Genomic DNA, 15,455 nt, shown 5'->3' with positions numbered 1-15,455 from the left:
ACTGAATTTATTTCCTTTGGATGTACACCTAAAAGTGGGATTACTAGGTCATATGGTAGTTCTATTTTTAATTTTATGAGGAACCTCCATACTCTTTTTTTCCATAATGGCTATACTAATTTATATTCCCACCAACAATGTGCAAGCACTCCCTTTTCTCCAAATTCTCACTAACACATGTTATCTTCCATCTTTTTGATAATATCCATTCTGTCAGGTGTGGAGTGATAACTCATTGTGTTTTTATTTGCATTTCCCTGATAATTAGTAACATTGAGCATCTTTTCACATACCTGTTGGCTATCAGTATGTCTTCTTTTGAGAAATGTCTATTCAGGTCCTTTGTCCATTTTAAAAATCGGGTTCTTTTCCTGCTATTGAATTGAGTTCCTTACATATTTTGGATAGTAATTCCTTATCAGATAAATGGTTTGCAAAGGTTTTCTCCCATTCTGTAGGTTGTCTCTTCAGTCTGTTGTTTCCTTTGCTATGCAGAAGCTTTTTAGATTGATGTATAATCCTATTTGTCTATTTTTGTTTTTGTTGCCTGTGCTTTTGGGGTCCTATCCTTAAAATCATTGCCCAGACCAATGTCATGGTGCCTTTTTTCTTTGTTTTCTTTTCTTTTTAAATTATACTTTAAGTTCTGGGATACATGTGCAGAACATGCAGGTTTGTTACATGGGTATACACGTGCCATGGTGGTTTGCTGCACCCATCAACCTGTCATCTGCATCTCCTCCTCTACCCTTCCACCACCTGACAGGTGTGTGATGTTCCCCTCCCTGTGTCCATGTGTTCTCATTGTTCAACTCCCACTTATGAGTGAGAACATGCAGTGTTTGGTTTTTCTGTTCCTGTGTTAGTTTGCTGAGAAGGATGCTTTCCAGCTTCATCCATGTCCCTGCAAAAGACATGAACTCATCCTTTTTTATGGCTGCATAGTATTCCATGATATTTATGTGCCACATTTTCTTTATCTAGTCTATCATTGATGGGCATTTGGATTGGTTCCAAGTCTTTGCTATTGTGAATAGTGCTGCAATAAACATATGTGTGCATGTGTTTTATATTAGAGTGATTTATAATCCTTTGGGTATATATCCAGTAATGAGATTGCCGGGTCAAATGGTATTTCTATTCCTAGATCCTTGAGGAATTGCCACACTGTCTTCCACAATAGTTGAACTAATTTACATTCCCATCAGCAGTGTAAAAGTGTTCCTATTTCTCCACATCCTCTCCAGCGTCTTTTGTTTCCTGACTTTTTAATGATCGCCATTTTAACTGGCATGAGATGATATCTCATTGTGGTTTTGATTTGCATTTCTCTAATGACTGGTGATGATGAGCTTTTTTTCATATGTTTGCTGGCTGCATAAATGTCTTCTTTTGAGAAGTGTCTGTTCATATCCTTTGCCCATTTTTTGATGGAGTTGTTTTCATTCTTATAAATTTGTTTAAGTTCCTTATAGATTCTGCATATTAGACCTTTGTCAGATGGATTGATTGCAAAAATGTTGTCTCATTCTGTAGGTTGCCTGTTCACCCTGATGATAGCTTCTTTTGCTGTGCAAAAGCTCTTATAGTTTAATTAGATCCCATTTGTCAATTTTGGCTTTTGTTGCCATTGTTTTTGGTGTTTTAGTCATGAATGGTATTGCCTACGTTTTCTTCTAGGGTTTTTATGGTTTTAGTTCTTACATTTAAGTCTTTAATCCATCTTGAGTTGATTTTTGTATTAGGTGTAAGGAAGCGGTCCAGGTTCAGTTTTCTGCATGTGGCTAGCCGGTTTTTCCAATACCATTTATTAAATAGGGAATCCTTTCCCCATTGCTTGTTTTTGTCAGGTTTGTCAATGATCAGATGGTTGTAGATATGTGGTGTTATTTCTGAGGTCTCTGTTCTGTTCCATTGGTCTGTATATCTGTTTTTGTACCAGTACCATGCTGTTTTGGTTACCGTAGCCTTGTTGTGTAGTTTGACGTCAGGTAGCGTGATGCCTCCAGCTTTGTTCTTTTTGCTTAGGATTGTCTTGGCTATGTGGGCTCTTTTTTTTGTTCCATATGAAATTTTAAGTAGTTTTTTCTAATTCCATGAAGAAAGTCAATGGTAGCTTGATGGGAATAATATTAAATCTATAAATTACTTTGGGCATTATGGCCATTTTCATGATATTGATTCCTCCTATACATGAGCATGGGATGTTTTTCCATTTGTTTGTGTCCTCTCTTATTTGCTTGAGCAGTGTGGTTTGTAGTTCTTGAAGAGTTCCTTCACATCCCTTGTAAGTTGTATTCCTAGGTATTTTATTCTCTTTGTAGCAGTTGTGAATGGGAGTTCACTCATGATTTGGCTGTCTATTATTGTGTATAGGAATTCTTGTGATTTTTGCACGTTAATTTTGTATCCTGAGACCTTGCGGAAATTGCTTATCAGCTGAAGGAGATTTTGGGCTGAGATGATGGGGTTTTCTAAATATACAGTCATGTCATCTGCAAACAGAGACAATTTGATTTCCTCTTTTCCTATTTGAATACCCTTTATTCCTTTCTCTTGCCTGATTGCCCTGGCCAGAACTTCCAATACTATGTTGAATAGGAGTGGTGAGAGAGGGCATCCTTGTCTTGTGCCGGTTTTCAAAGGGAATGCTTCCAGCTTCTGCCCATTCAGTATGATATTGGCTGTGGGTTTGTCATAAATAGCTCTTACTATAGTTTTTAGCATGAAGGGGTGTTGAATTTTATGGAAGACCTTTTCTGCATCTATTGAGATAATCATGTGGTTTTTGTCATTGGTTCCGTTTATGTGATGGATTATGTTTATTGATTTGCGTGTATTGAACCAGCCTTGCATGCCAAGGATGAAGCTGACTTGATCGTGGTGGGTAAGCTTTTTGATGTGCTGCTGGATTCAGTTGGCCAGTATTTTATTGAGGATTTTCATATCGATGTTCATCAGTGATATTGGCCTGAAATTTTCTTTTATTTGTTGTGTCTTTGCCAGGTTTTGGTATAAGGATGATGCTGGCCTCATAAAATTAGTTAGGGAGGAGTCCCTTTCTTTCTATTGTTTGGAATAGTTTCAGAAGGAATGGTACCAACTCCTCTTTGTACCTCTGGTAGAATTTGGCTGTGAATCTGTCTAGTCCTGGGCTTTTTTTTGGTTGGTAGGCTATTAATTACTGCCTCAATTTCAGAACTTGTTATTGGTCTATTCAGGGACTTGACTTCTTCCTGGTTTAGTGTTGGGAGGGTTTATGTGTCCAGGAATTTATCCATTTCTTCTAGAGTTTCCACTTTATTTGTGTAGAGGTGTTTATACTATTCTCTGATGGTAGTTTGTATTTCTGTGGGATCAGGGGTGATCTCGCCTGTATCATTTTTATTGTGTCTATATGATTCTTTTTTCTTCTTTATTAGCCTGGATAGTGGTCTATTTTGTTAATCTTTTCAAAAAATCAGCTCCTGGATTCATTGTTTTTTGTTTTTTGAAGTGTTTTTTCATGTCTTATCTCCTTCAGTTCTGCTCTGATCTTAGTTATTTCTTGTCTTCTGCTAGCTTTTGAATTTGTTTGCTCTTGCTTCTTTAGTTCTTTTAATTGTGATGTTAGGGTTTCGATTTTACATCTTTCCCACTTTCTCCTGTGGGCATTTAGTGCTGTAAATTTCTCTATAAACACTGCTTTAGCTATGTCCCAGAGATTCTGGTATGTTGTATCTTTGTTCTCATTGGTTTCAGAGAACTTATTTATTTCTGCCTTAATTTCGTTACTTACCCAGTAGTCATTCAGGAGCAGGTTGTTCAGTTTCCATGTAAATGTGTGGTTTTCAGTGAGTTTCTTAATCCTGAGTTCTAATTTGATTGCAGTGTTGTCTGAGAGACTGTTATGATTTCCGTTCTTTTGCATTTGCTGAGGAGTGTTTTACTTCCAATCATGTGGTCAATTTTAGAGTAAGTATGATGTGGTATTGAGAAGAATGTATATTCTGCTGATTTGAGCTGGAGAGTTCTGTAGATGTCTAATAGGTCCGTTTGGTCCAGAGCTGAGTTCAAGTCCTGTCTATCCTTGTTGATTTTCTGTCTCGTTGATCTTTCTAATATTGACAGTGGGTTGTTAGAATCTCCCACTATTATTGTGTGGGAGTCTAAGTCTCTTTGTAGGTATCTAAGAACTTGCTTTATGAATCTGGGTGCTCCTGTATTGGGTGCATATATATTTAGGATAGTTAGCTCTTCTTGTTGCATTGATCCCTTTACCATCATGTAATGGTCTTCTTTGTCTTTTTTGGTCTTTGTTGGTTTAAAGTCTGTTTTATCAGAGACTAGGATTGCAACCCCTGCTTTTTTTGTTTGTTTGTTTGCTTTTGTTTTTGTTTTTTTGCTTTCCATTTGCTTGGTAAATATTCATCCATCCCTTTATTTTGAGCCTCTGTGTGTCTTGGGTCTCCTGATTACAGCACACCAATGGGTCTTGACTCTATCCAATTTGCCAGTCTGTGTCTTTTAATTGGGACATTTAGCCCATTTATATTTAAGATTAATAGTGTTATGTGTGAATTTGATCCTGTTATGATTATGCTGGCTGGTTATTTTGCCTGTTAGTTGATGCAGTGTCTTCATAGTGTTGATGGTCTTTACAATTTGGTATGTTTTTACAGTGGCTGGTACCGGATTTTCCTTTCCATATTTAGTGCTTCCTTCAGGGACTCTTGTAAGGCAGCCCTGGTGGTGACCAAACCTCTCAGTATTTGCTTGTCTGTAAAGGATTTTATTTCTCCTTCACTTATGAAGCTTAGTTTGAGTGGATATGAAATTCTGAGATGAAAATTATTTTGTTTAAAAATGTTGAATATTGGCCCCCCACTCTCTTCTGGCTTATAGGGTTTCTGCAGAGATCTGCTCTTAGTCTGATGGGCTTCTCTTTTTGGGTAACCTGACCTTTCTCTCTGGCTACCCTTAACATTTTTTCCTTCATTTCAACCTTGGTGAATTTGATGATTATATGTCTTAGTGTTGCTCTTCTCAAGGAATATCTTTGTGGTGTTCTCTGTATTTCCTGAATTTAAGTGTTAGCCTGTCTTGCTAGGTTGGAGAAGTTCTCCTGGATAATATCCTGAAAAGTGTTTTGCAACTTGGTTCCATTCTCCCCGTCACTTTCAGGTACACCAATCAAACATAGGTTTGGTCTTTTTCACATAGTCCCATATTTTTTGGAAGCTTTGTTCATTGCTTTTCATTCTTTCTTCTGTAATCTTGTCTTCGTGCTTTATTTCATTAAGTTGATCTTCGATCTCTGATGTCCTTTCTTCCTTTTGATTGATTTGGCTATGGATACTTGTGTATGCTTCACGAAGTTCTTGTGCTGTGTTTTTCAGCTCCCTCAGGTCATTTATGTTCTTCTCTAAACTGGTTATTCTAGTTAGCAATTCCTCTAACCTTTTTTCAAGGTTCTTAGCTTCCTTGCATTGGGTTAGAACATGCTCCTTTAGCTCGGTGGAGTTTGTTATTACCCACCTTGTGAAGCCTACTTCTGTCAGTTCATCAAATTCATTCTCTATCCAGCTTTGTTCTCTTGCTGGCGAGGAGTTGTGATCCTTTGAAGGAGAAGAGGCGTTCTGGTTTTTGGAATTTTCAGACTTTTTGCGCTGGTTTTTCCTCATCTTTGTGGATTTGTCTACCTTTGATCTTTGATGTTGGTGACTATCAGATGGGGTTTCTGTGTGGTGGTCCTTTTTGTTGATGTTGATGCTATTCCTTTCTTGGGCTGTGCCCACTGTCTAACCAGTCCCAATGAGATGAACCAGATACCTCATTGGAAATGAAGAAATCACCCGCCTTCTGCGTTGATCTCGCTGGGAGCTGCAGACTGGAGCTGTTCCTATTCAGCCATCTTTCCAGCCACCCCCTTTCTTCATTTTCTTATAGTGGTGTTACAGCTTTAGCTCTTACATTTAAGTCCCTAATCCATATTGCGCTGATTTTTGTATGTGTGTAAAATAAAGTTTAATGTCATTCTTCTGAATGTGCATATACAGTTTTCCTAGCACCATTTATTGAAGAGGCTGTCCTTTTTCCTTGCGTGTTCTTGGCACCTTTGTTGAAAATCAATTTACTTTAAAGGAATGGATTTATTTCTAAGCTCTCTATTTTGTTCCATCAGTGTATGTGTCTGTTGTTATACCAGTGTAGGTTGAGTGTCCCTTACCTAAAATGCTTGGGACCAGAAGTGTTTCAGATTTTGGAATTTTTCAGATTTTGGAATATTTGCATTATACCTGCTGGTTAAGCATTCATAATTCAAAAATCTAAAGTCTGAAATGCTCCAATGCGCATTTTCTTTTAGCATTATGTCACTGCTCAAAAAATTTTGGATTTTGGAGTGTTTTAGATTTCAGATTTTCAGATTAGGGATACTCAACGTATGCTCTTTTAGTTACTATAGCTTTGTAGTATATTTTGAAGTCAGGTAGTATGCTTCCCCTAACTTTGTTCTTTTTGCTCAGGATGCTTTATTTGGGGTCTTTTGTGATTCCACACAAATTTCAGGATTGATTTTTCATTTTTGTGAAAAGTGTCAGTGAAATTTTGATAGGGATTGCGTTTACTCTGTAGATTGCCTTGGTAATATGAACATTTTAAGAATGTTAATTATTTTAATCCACAAACATGGAATATCTTTCCATTTATTTGTTTCTTCATGTCTTCCATTTACATTCATGGTAATTATTGGTAAGTAAGAATTAACTACTGCCATTTTGTTCATTGTCTTCTGGTTGTTTTGAAGATCTGTTGTTCCTTTCTTCCTCTCTTGCCATCTTCTTTTGTGATGAAGTGATTTCCTTTAGTGATATGCTTTGAATCTCATTTCTGAAAGACAGCTTTGCTGTGTAAAGTTTATTCTTAGTTGCTAGGTTTCTTTTTTCTTTAACTCTTTAAATATATTGTGCTGCTCTCTCCTGGCCTGTAATGTTTCTGCTGAGAAATCCACTGCTAGACTTATTGAATTTCCCTTATATGTGATTTGTCTCTTTTCTCTTGTTGCTTTCAGAATACCCTCTTTGTCTTGGCTTTTTGACAGTTTGATTATATGTCTGAGTATAGTCTTTTTTGGATTGAATCTGATTTGAGACTTTTGATCTTCTTTTACCTGGCTATTTATATCTTTTCCCAGATTTGGAAAGTTTTCTGCTATTTTTCTTTAAAAATAAGCTTTATACCCCTTTGTCATCTCTCTCTTCTACTTTAATTCTTATACCTCTAATTTTTGCTCTATTGATGCTACCCCATAAATCATGTGAGCTCGCATCCTTTGTTTTCATTCTTTTTTTTCTCTTACTGTATATTTTCAAATAACCTGCCTTCAAGTTCACACATTCTTTCTCCTGCCTGATCAAGCCTGCTGTTGACACTCTGTATTGTATTTTTCATTTAATTCATTGTGTTTTTCAGCTCCAGAATTTCTGTTTGTTTGATTTTTAAAATAATTTCAATCTCTGTTAAATGTTTTAGTTTCTCATTTTGATCATTTATTTTTTTTTTATTTCAATGAATTGTTTCTCTGTATGTTTTGTAAGTGTGCTAAGCCTTCTTAAAACAATTTGACTTATTTGTCAGGCATATTATAAGTCTTCATATCTTTAGAGTTGGTTACTGGAGCTTTATTTTGTTCTTTTGGTGGGATTGTATTTCCCTGATCGTTACTGACATTTGTGGATTGGTATCTGCACATTTTAAAAAGTATAGGCTTATTCTAGCTTTGTAAACTGGCTTCGTCTCCCAAAGCCCTTCACTAGTCAGTCCATTTAGAGATTCTGGGAAGACCATTTGGTGTGGTCCACAGGCAGGCTTGCTTTTGGAGTCTTTGAGCAGGCTGGCCTGGTGCCTGGATCAGCAGATGGATGGACCTAGTGCCTGGCTGGTTGGGGTTGAGCCTGGAGTCTGGATTTACTGTGGCGTACCTGTTGATTGAGTCTACTTGAAAAAACCTGGAGCCTAAGTCCTTTAGGGTGGAACTGGAAACTGTATCCTTGGAGGCTGGCCTAAAGCCTGAGTCCTAGGGGCTGGCTTGGTGCTGGACTGGGCCTTGCACCTGAGTCTGCAGGGGTAGCCAGGTGCTGGGATGGGCCTGGCATCTGGGTCCACTGGGATGAGCCTGAAGCCTGAGTCTTTGAGGGCTGGTCTGGCACTGCAGTGAGCCTAGTACCTGAGACCACTCATGTGGGCAGATAGCCTGAATCCACAGGGACTGGCCTAGAGCCTGAGTCTGCAGGGGTGGTTCTAGAGCCTTGGTCCATTGGGGGCTGTCCTAGAACCGGGGTCTACTGGGGTGGGCATGTACCCTGGGTTTTCTGAAGCAGGCTGATCCCTAAGGCCGCTGAAACCTTGGGTAACAGAGACTAGCCTTGAACCTGAGGCTAGTCTGGTGCTGGGGCAGTCGTAGAGCTTAGGTGTGCATGGGCCAGCCTGGTTCCTGGTAGCTCCTGGAGATGGTTTGCAATGTGGGACTATGGGACTGGCCTGGAGCCTGGGTCTGTCAGGGCTGGCCCAGTGCTTGGGTCTACTGGGATAGGCCTGAACCCTTCGTCTGTTGGGACAGGTCTGGACCATGGGTTTGCTGAAGAAGCAGTGGGCCACAGGGACAGGCCTGGATGGTGGGCCCACAGGGACTTGGCCTGGCACTGGGCAGGCCTGAAGCCTATGTTCATGGGGTCCAGCCTGGTGCCTGAGGCCGGGGTGCTGATCTGACATTGGGACAGGCATGAAACCTAAGACTACATGGGCCTACTCAGCTGTGGGTTAGTCTGAAGCCTGGAGTAGGCCTGGAGTCTGAGGCTTCAGGGGCTGGCCTGGCACTGGGCAGTCCTAGAGGCTATATCCAGGAGTGTTGGCCTGATGAATAGGACTGTGGGGGCTGACCTAGTGCTATGGTGGGCCTGAAGCCTAGGGCCATCGTGGCCAGCCTGGTGCTGGGGGAAGTCTGAAGTCTGGAGCAACTGAGCCTGGCTTAGCCCTGGGGTGGACCTGGAGACTGAGTCTGCATGTCGTGGTTGGATATTGAGTCTGTGGGAGCTATCCTGATGCCGTGGTGGGCTTAGAGGTTCAGTCTGTGAGTACCAGCCTAACGTCTGGGTCCATGGGAGCCTGCCCAGCAGTGGAATTTACTGAGACAGCCTGGTGTTGGGGTCCAAGGTAAAATCTGGTGCGCACTTCCCTCCTCTTCTACGAAGCAGAGGGTATCTTTCCATACCGTGCTGCCTGGGGTTGGGAGTGGGATTGACGTGGATAGTATAAAACTGTCTTACACTCTTCAGTGTATCATTTCTTATTTCTGTGCTCCGCCAAAGTGCTGTAGTCTCTCACCTGGTTTCCTTCACTCTTGTGTAGGTATTTTTGCGTGTAGGTAGTTGTTCAAATTGATGTTTCTGTGGGGAGAGGAGTGCGAGAAGCTCTATTCCACCATTTTGCTCAGGTCTTTCCACTTTCAATCATCTCGCTCCATTTTTTGGTGCTTTTTAAGTATGTATCACATTGTGTTATTGCTCCTTGTCTGCATCTGTTCTGCAGATACACACACACACACACACAAAACACACATTTTGTAACCTTCTTGGGGGTGAAGACTTAACTTAAACTTGTAATAAAAATGTACCCCTTTCCTAATTGTAACCATTACTAAATTGTTCTACTCACAATTTAATACATAAAGAATGAGAAGAGGGAGACACATCTAAGGAGGGACTTAATTGTGGACAATAAAACAAACTTTGCTTTTTTCCCAGTCCAAGTGGTATAAAGCTTACTTTGGGGAGAATAAAAAAAACATCGATCTTGGACATATGCTTTGGCCTTGTTTAGAGAACCATGAAAGAGTGAATTTTCATTGTCACCCCAGTAGAATCCAGTACTATAGTAGTGACACCAATTTTGGCAAATGTGGAACTAGCATCATTACTTTAGGTAGCATACTGTAAACTTTCTTCATGACAGTGTTATAGATGCTATCTGAAGTGGATATGCCAGCATCAACACTTGTTAAAATTGTGGTGACTGGTTCATTGTATTTTCAACAGCTGCACGTAAATCAACTCCTCCTCTGTAATGGAATAGCTAGTGCAGCTACCAACAAAGATGAAACAAATTGTAATTTTCTGATATCTTCAGGTAACTAAAGCAGTATGTCTCTGTTAATAAACTTAATAAAACTCTCATGAACATTGTCATTTCCTGCATTTATCACCTTTATCACTATTTCTTGTTGGTCAATAGGAACATAACAGAAACTCACTTCCAGGCTAGAGGATCTTGAAGAAAATATTGACCAGACTTTGTAATTAAAAATAACTAAAAACTTATTGGCCTTTATATCACATACAAGGGCAATTAGTAGCCTACCATAAATATGCATTCTATGGTGTACTAAGAGAGATATAAAATTAGTAGTTTAGTCTCTAGTTCTGTGAAGTGAGAAACAATATACAAAATGGACATCTATACATTTCATAGCTCAATAAGGTGATAGAGACTGAAAGTGCTTGGAGAATATAAATTAAAGAGAGGTCCTTACGATATAGGGTTATTCCAAAAAGGATTTTTTAGTCTTGCTAGGCTATTTGCTACCCTACCCAAATCACATTTGCCAGAGTTTGGGATCTACCCCTTCCTGCTACAATCAGTAACAATCTCTGCTAGCTTTACAGATATTACAGATTTTGAAATTTCTTTCCAACGCTGCATATGCCCTCCTTTGTACCTAATTGGTGGTCCTTTTGTATACATTTTTAATTCCAGTTTTATGGCTAAATATCGGAATTTGCTTTCTGAATAATTCAATTACCAAAAATACCTTTTGACCTATTCACATATACAATTCACCTATCCATATTTTATGCCAATTACTTTTATATCCCAAGATTAGAAGGGGCTATGTAAAGAAGTCTTAGTTTTTGTTGTCTTAGCTCTTTAAGAAAACAGGTGAGGAAGGTAAGAGACACCAAATGTTTCCTAGAAAATGAGGTCACAGCTTTTGCTAACATACCTAATGTACTTCCTGTATTTGGACAAAGCGCTTAATCACCAACATACTATATAATTTACCTATTTATTTGGTTTATTTTCTGTGTCTGCTACCAGAATGTGAGCTCCACAAAGGCCTGAATTTTCGTCTGTTTTGTTCACTGTTGTATTTCAAGAACCTAGCATGTAGTAATTACTCAATAAATGTTAATTGAATAAAAGGAAAGTCATCCAAGGTATATTTGATCAATTTAAGCTCAGGTATCTAGGGCGACTACAAGTAAGGAAGAATGAGTAAAAGGCAACTCATTTTTACTGAGTATTTTTGCTCTGTATCAGATTATCTGTTGACTATGCTTTGCTTGAATTGCTCCATATAAGTACCACAAAGCTCTGTGAAGTAGATAATATCCCCATTTACGGACAAAGAAATCAATGTTCGACGAATTAATTATCTTCCAAAGATGCACAGTCAGCAAATGGCAGGGCAGGACTGTCATGCTAGACAGTTTGACTCCAGAGCCCTTCTTACGCTACTATTCTGGTTGTTTGAAAAGGCCAGAGAAGCATTTAACCATAACATAACCTATTGCCACTTAAGCTGTACTGTAAGGGAATCCTATATTTTCAAGTAGGGCTATATAGTACTCACCTTGGTTAAGGAAGGACTTTAGACTAAAATGAATAATTTTAGATGGCACCTATAGAGAGGATATGAGTCCCCAACTGCTTCCATGAGGAGTCCTGCCAGTAAGGAGACTGGAGTCTAGTGCTGGATCTGCTATTAATTAGCTGTGACTTCTAGTAAAATGGCAGCAGTGGTGGGGAGGAAGAGACAGCAGTTAGACTAGGCCCCTGCCAACTCTGAAACTTCTTTTTCTCTGTCTGTGAATGAATGAAAGGCATAACAAGAGGCATTGTTGATTTTCATGTTGGGAACTCAAATACCTTTCCAAATTTTAATCTGCTTTTCCACTCAACCTTACTGAAAGGTCCCTCCCCAACAAAATAATAATGATATGTAGTTCATCAATTTAAAGCAACCCTACAAATTTTTTACCAACTTTTTTCCAAACTTTATAACAGCTGGACATTGAATATCCTATTCTTTCAGCTCATGGGCCTTATGTCACCAAAATAGATGGCTGAATTTATTTTCACAATGGCATTTTGCTTCCTTATTGGAAAGTAAACGACCTTATCAGCTACTGTGGAATGCAGCTATAGGGCTGTTTGCAAATGAGTAAAATTAGGTCAAGTGTAGTTAGGAGAAGTAGCATGCGATATTCCTTCACTCAATTCAACAAATACTAATTGAGTACCCATATGTGTTAGGCACTGTACTATGTGCTAGAACACTAAAATTGGAGACCTGAGACCAGTTTAACACTTAATAAACTCTGTCAGGCCAGTTAACCTTTTTAAACCTCAGTTTTCTCATTTTTAAAAAAAGTAATAATAATACCTATTTTAACCCCCAGAGTTATAAAAATTCAACATGAAATGATATGAAATACCTTTGTAAAAATGAAATGATATGAAACATCTTTGTAACTGTAGAGTGCTATTTGGTGTTGATAGTTTTCATCTTGGACTCCATGTGAGGGAATCTAATTAATGAGGTTATTTTAGTCCTTGAGCCCCATTAGGCTGTTTCAGAATAAATATCATGAATGTGAAATCTGATTGAATGATTAGCACAAAGCCCTTAGTGAGTCAGTGGTAATTCTAGAAGGAGAACTTAAGCTCTAATAATGATAAAAGTTACATTTTAGTACATCTTGCTGATTTGGAAAAAAATTTTTTTTTAAATTCTTATGATGCATTGTTAATATTTTAGCATTCTATTGTCCACTCATCCTTCTTTTGTGTCAGAATTTATGTAAATATTTATGCAGTTATGCAGTCCTTATTCATTTGCTTTTAACTACTTCTGCTAGTACATAGTATTAAATTTATTTGAATTTGTTAAGTAGAAGATGCTTTTTCAGTAAGTCAGAGGCAGAAATACTCAGTCACACATGGCAGTATTAACAGTAATAATGTTCTGTAACAGTAAAAGGTTTGAATGTAGTTTAAAAAAGTGCTCTAGGCTGCCGGTGTGGCAGGTTGCAATTTTTTCCTTTTCCCCTAGCAAAGGTTAAGTATCAGCCAAATTTCGTACACTAGAGCAAGCGTTTTTCTGGTTCTGTCATCTGTGATTCATAGCATCCTTTGTTTAAATGATAATGCACTCTGAGACCATACCTTGCTCAGTCTGGTAGAAGCAATCTCCTACAAACAGATGCAAGTATTTCTATGTGAACTCTACTAGTTGAGCATATCACTGCAGTTGATGTACAGCAAATCATGGATTATTTGTTTCTGATAAAATTACTTGTTTCCTATAGTAAAGCCTTGGGAATAAATACTTCCAATCTGGGTTTCCTCTCATCCTTTTCAACTGCGAGCAGGAACAATCATTGCCATCACAGAGTTGAACTTTGCTTTTGACATTGACATTGTTTCCTAAATGAAGGAGACGGTAACTCCATTCACTATGTCTGCCTCAGTTCCATGCCTCTAATGAAGTGAGAATAAGTGATAGAAAGAGATCAAGTTGATACCAGGGCGAGGTAGCCAGAGGACCATTGTAAAATGTGTCACCAGGCATGTGTTGAGTGTCTATGGATATGACATATGGTGGTGTGTAAATGTGCATGTGTACCTATGATTGTGCCAGGGGTGAGGATGAGTGTTGAGCAGACAATATGCCATTAGCTTAGGAAAAAGAAACTGTACTTACACATGGCTTGAAAGCAATTTTTAAAACAAAAAGGAACACAGGTAGAGCATAGAATGGGCAGCCAGTGTGGCATGGTCACAGGGAATACTTTGTTGCTGATACTATCTTAGACGTTTTCCCTAGGAAGTTATTTCTCTAATTTAGGAATCCTGGACTGTTATTCCCTGCCATTCCACCACATTCAGCTTAAATGTTCCTCCAGACTTGGTAACCGTTTTTCCTTTATTTTTGGCATTATTTGTTGAAAGAACATTTCTGAAAATATGGAAAAGCAGTTTTGAAGTCCAAAAGCTGCCTTGAAACCATCTCTGAGTTGGTGTTTTAGTCTGTTCGGGCTTCTGTAACAAAATACTGAGTAATTTATAAACAGAAATTTATTGCATACAGTTTAGAAGTTGAGAAGTCCAAGATGAAAGTGCCAGCACATCTGGTATCTGGTGAGGGCTGCTTCATATATGGTACCTTGTATGTGTCCTCACATGGTAGAAGGGACAAACTCCCTCAGGGCCCTTTTATAAGGACACTAATCCCCTTCATGGGGGATGTCAGCCTAATCACCCCTCAAACACCCCATGTCTTAATAACATCACCCTTGGGGGTTAGGTTTCAACCTATGAATTTTGGGTAACAGGGAACACAAACATTCAGACCATAGTTAAGCAGAATGGGCACAGTTTTACCGGGAAGTGTGAGATCTCTGCGAATTGAGATATTAATGGCTTATGCACCAAGGAAGATACCAGGATTCAGAAAATTTAGTTGAGAAATGAATCTGGATCTGGATAAGATAGCTATAACAGGAAGCTTGTTAAAAATTGACATGAATTCTAAAGGTGAGATCACCTTTTTAGTGGTAGGGGACAAAGAGTATTTTTGTGCAGTGGCCCCACTACATTAAGTAATGGGAAGGAAGAGAAGGAAGAAAGCTTTAAAGAAAAACCAGAGAGAAGCCTTTTTGGTGAATGCGATGGAGCAGCTGAAGTCTGGTATCTGCATTGAGAAGGAAGAAGAGATACTAGTGCGTTTGTCAACTACCTCTTATAATGTTCAGGACTCCTACAAAGGTTAATAACATCTTTGGGTGCCCAAGACAAGGGAAATAATGGAGTGTCAAGAAAGGCTACTAACAGTGTTCCAAGTGCCAAAGTTTAGACATCACTTCTTGCCCTCATTTCCTATAAACAAGGACTTAGAGACAAACTGCAATTCTGTGGCAGTTCTGTGTTTAAGACACTAAATATAAGTATAGAATGATGGGTCTAAGCAAGAAGGTTAGAGGTTTGAGGTTTAAGTCAAGTCTTGATTATTCAGGAGCTCATTATCTGGTTTGTAGGTTACCCATACCCTTGGTATTCTTTATTCTCCATTCTGCTGCCTCACTTTTGGTAATTTTACTGCTCATTAATTCTTTTACCAGAGGGTGTACAGGGAAGGAATAGGAGAATGATGCTTCTATCAGCCAATTTTGCTACCTATTAGTGCTCTGGTGGAGATTCTGATAGGGAAGGAAGCAGAAACTATGGGCCAAAATGAGAGGTTTGGGGTCCATATGAATTTCACTTTTCTTCATGATCTCTATCCTCTGTGAAAAGGTGAATTCATTGTATAGCTTTTGGAAAAAATACAATTCATTTCTTTTTATTTTCAGATCCTT

General features: G+C 38.8%; 1 protein-coding gene across 4 annotated transcripts in view; it reads left to right on the top strand.

The window, feature by feature from the left end:
• The window catches only part of ENOX2 (ecto-NOX disulfide-thiol exchanger 2), a 296,553-nt gene that overhangs the window by 89,322 nt on the left and 191,776 nt on the right, over positions 1 to 15,455 (top strand). Inside the window, exon 3 of one of the 4 annotated variants that reach the window (XM_050777526.1) lies at positions 10,074 to 10,164. The exons of the other annotated variants lie outside the window; for them this stretch is intronic. Coding sequence (XP_050633483.1) covers positions 10,074 to 10,164 — 91 coding nt within the window. The remainder of the gene's footprint in view (positions 1 to 10,073; positions 10,165 to 15,455) is intronic. 4 annotated transcript variants of the gene reach the window in all.

The sequence above is a fragment of the Macaca thibetana genome, chromosome X (genome assembly GCF_024542745.1).
Source record: "Macaca thibetana thibetana isolate TM-01 chromosome X, ASM2454274v1, whole genome shotgun sequence".
Taxonomy (NCBI): domain Eukaryota; kingdom Metazoa; phylum Chordata; class Mammalia; order Primates; family Cercopithecidae; genus Macaca; species Macaca thibetana.
Note: the sequence above shows the minus strand (reverse complement) of the source record. Positions and strands in the feature narration are given on the sequence as shown.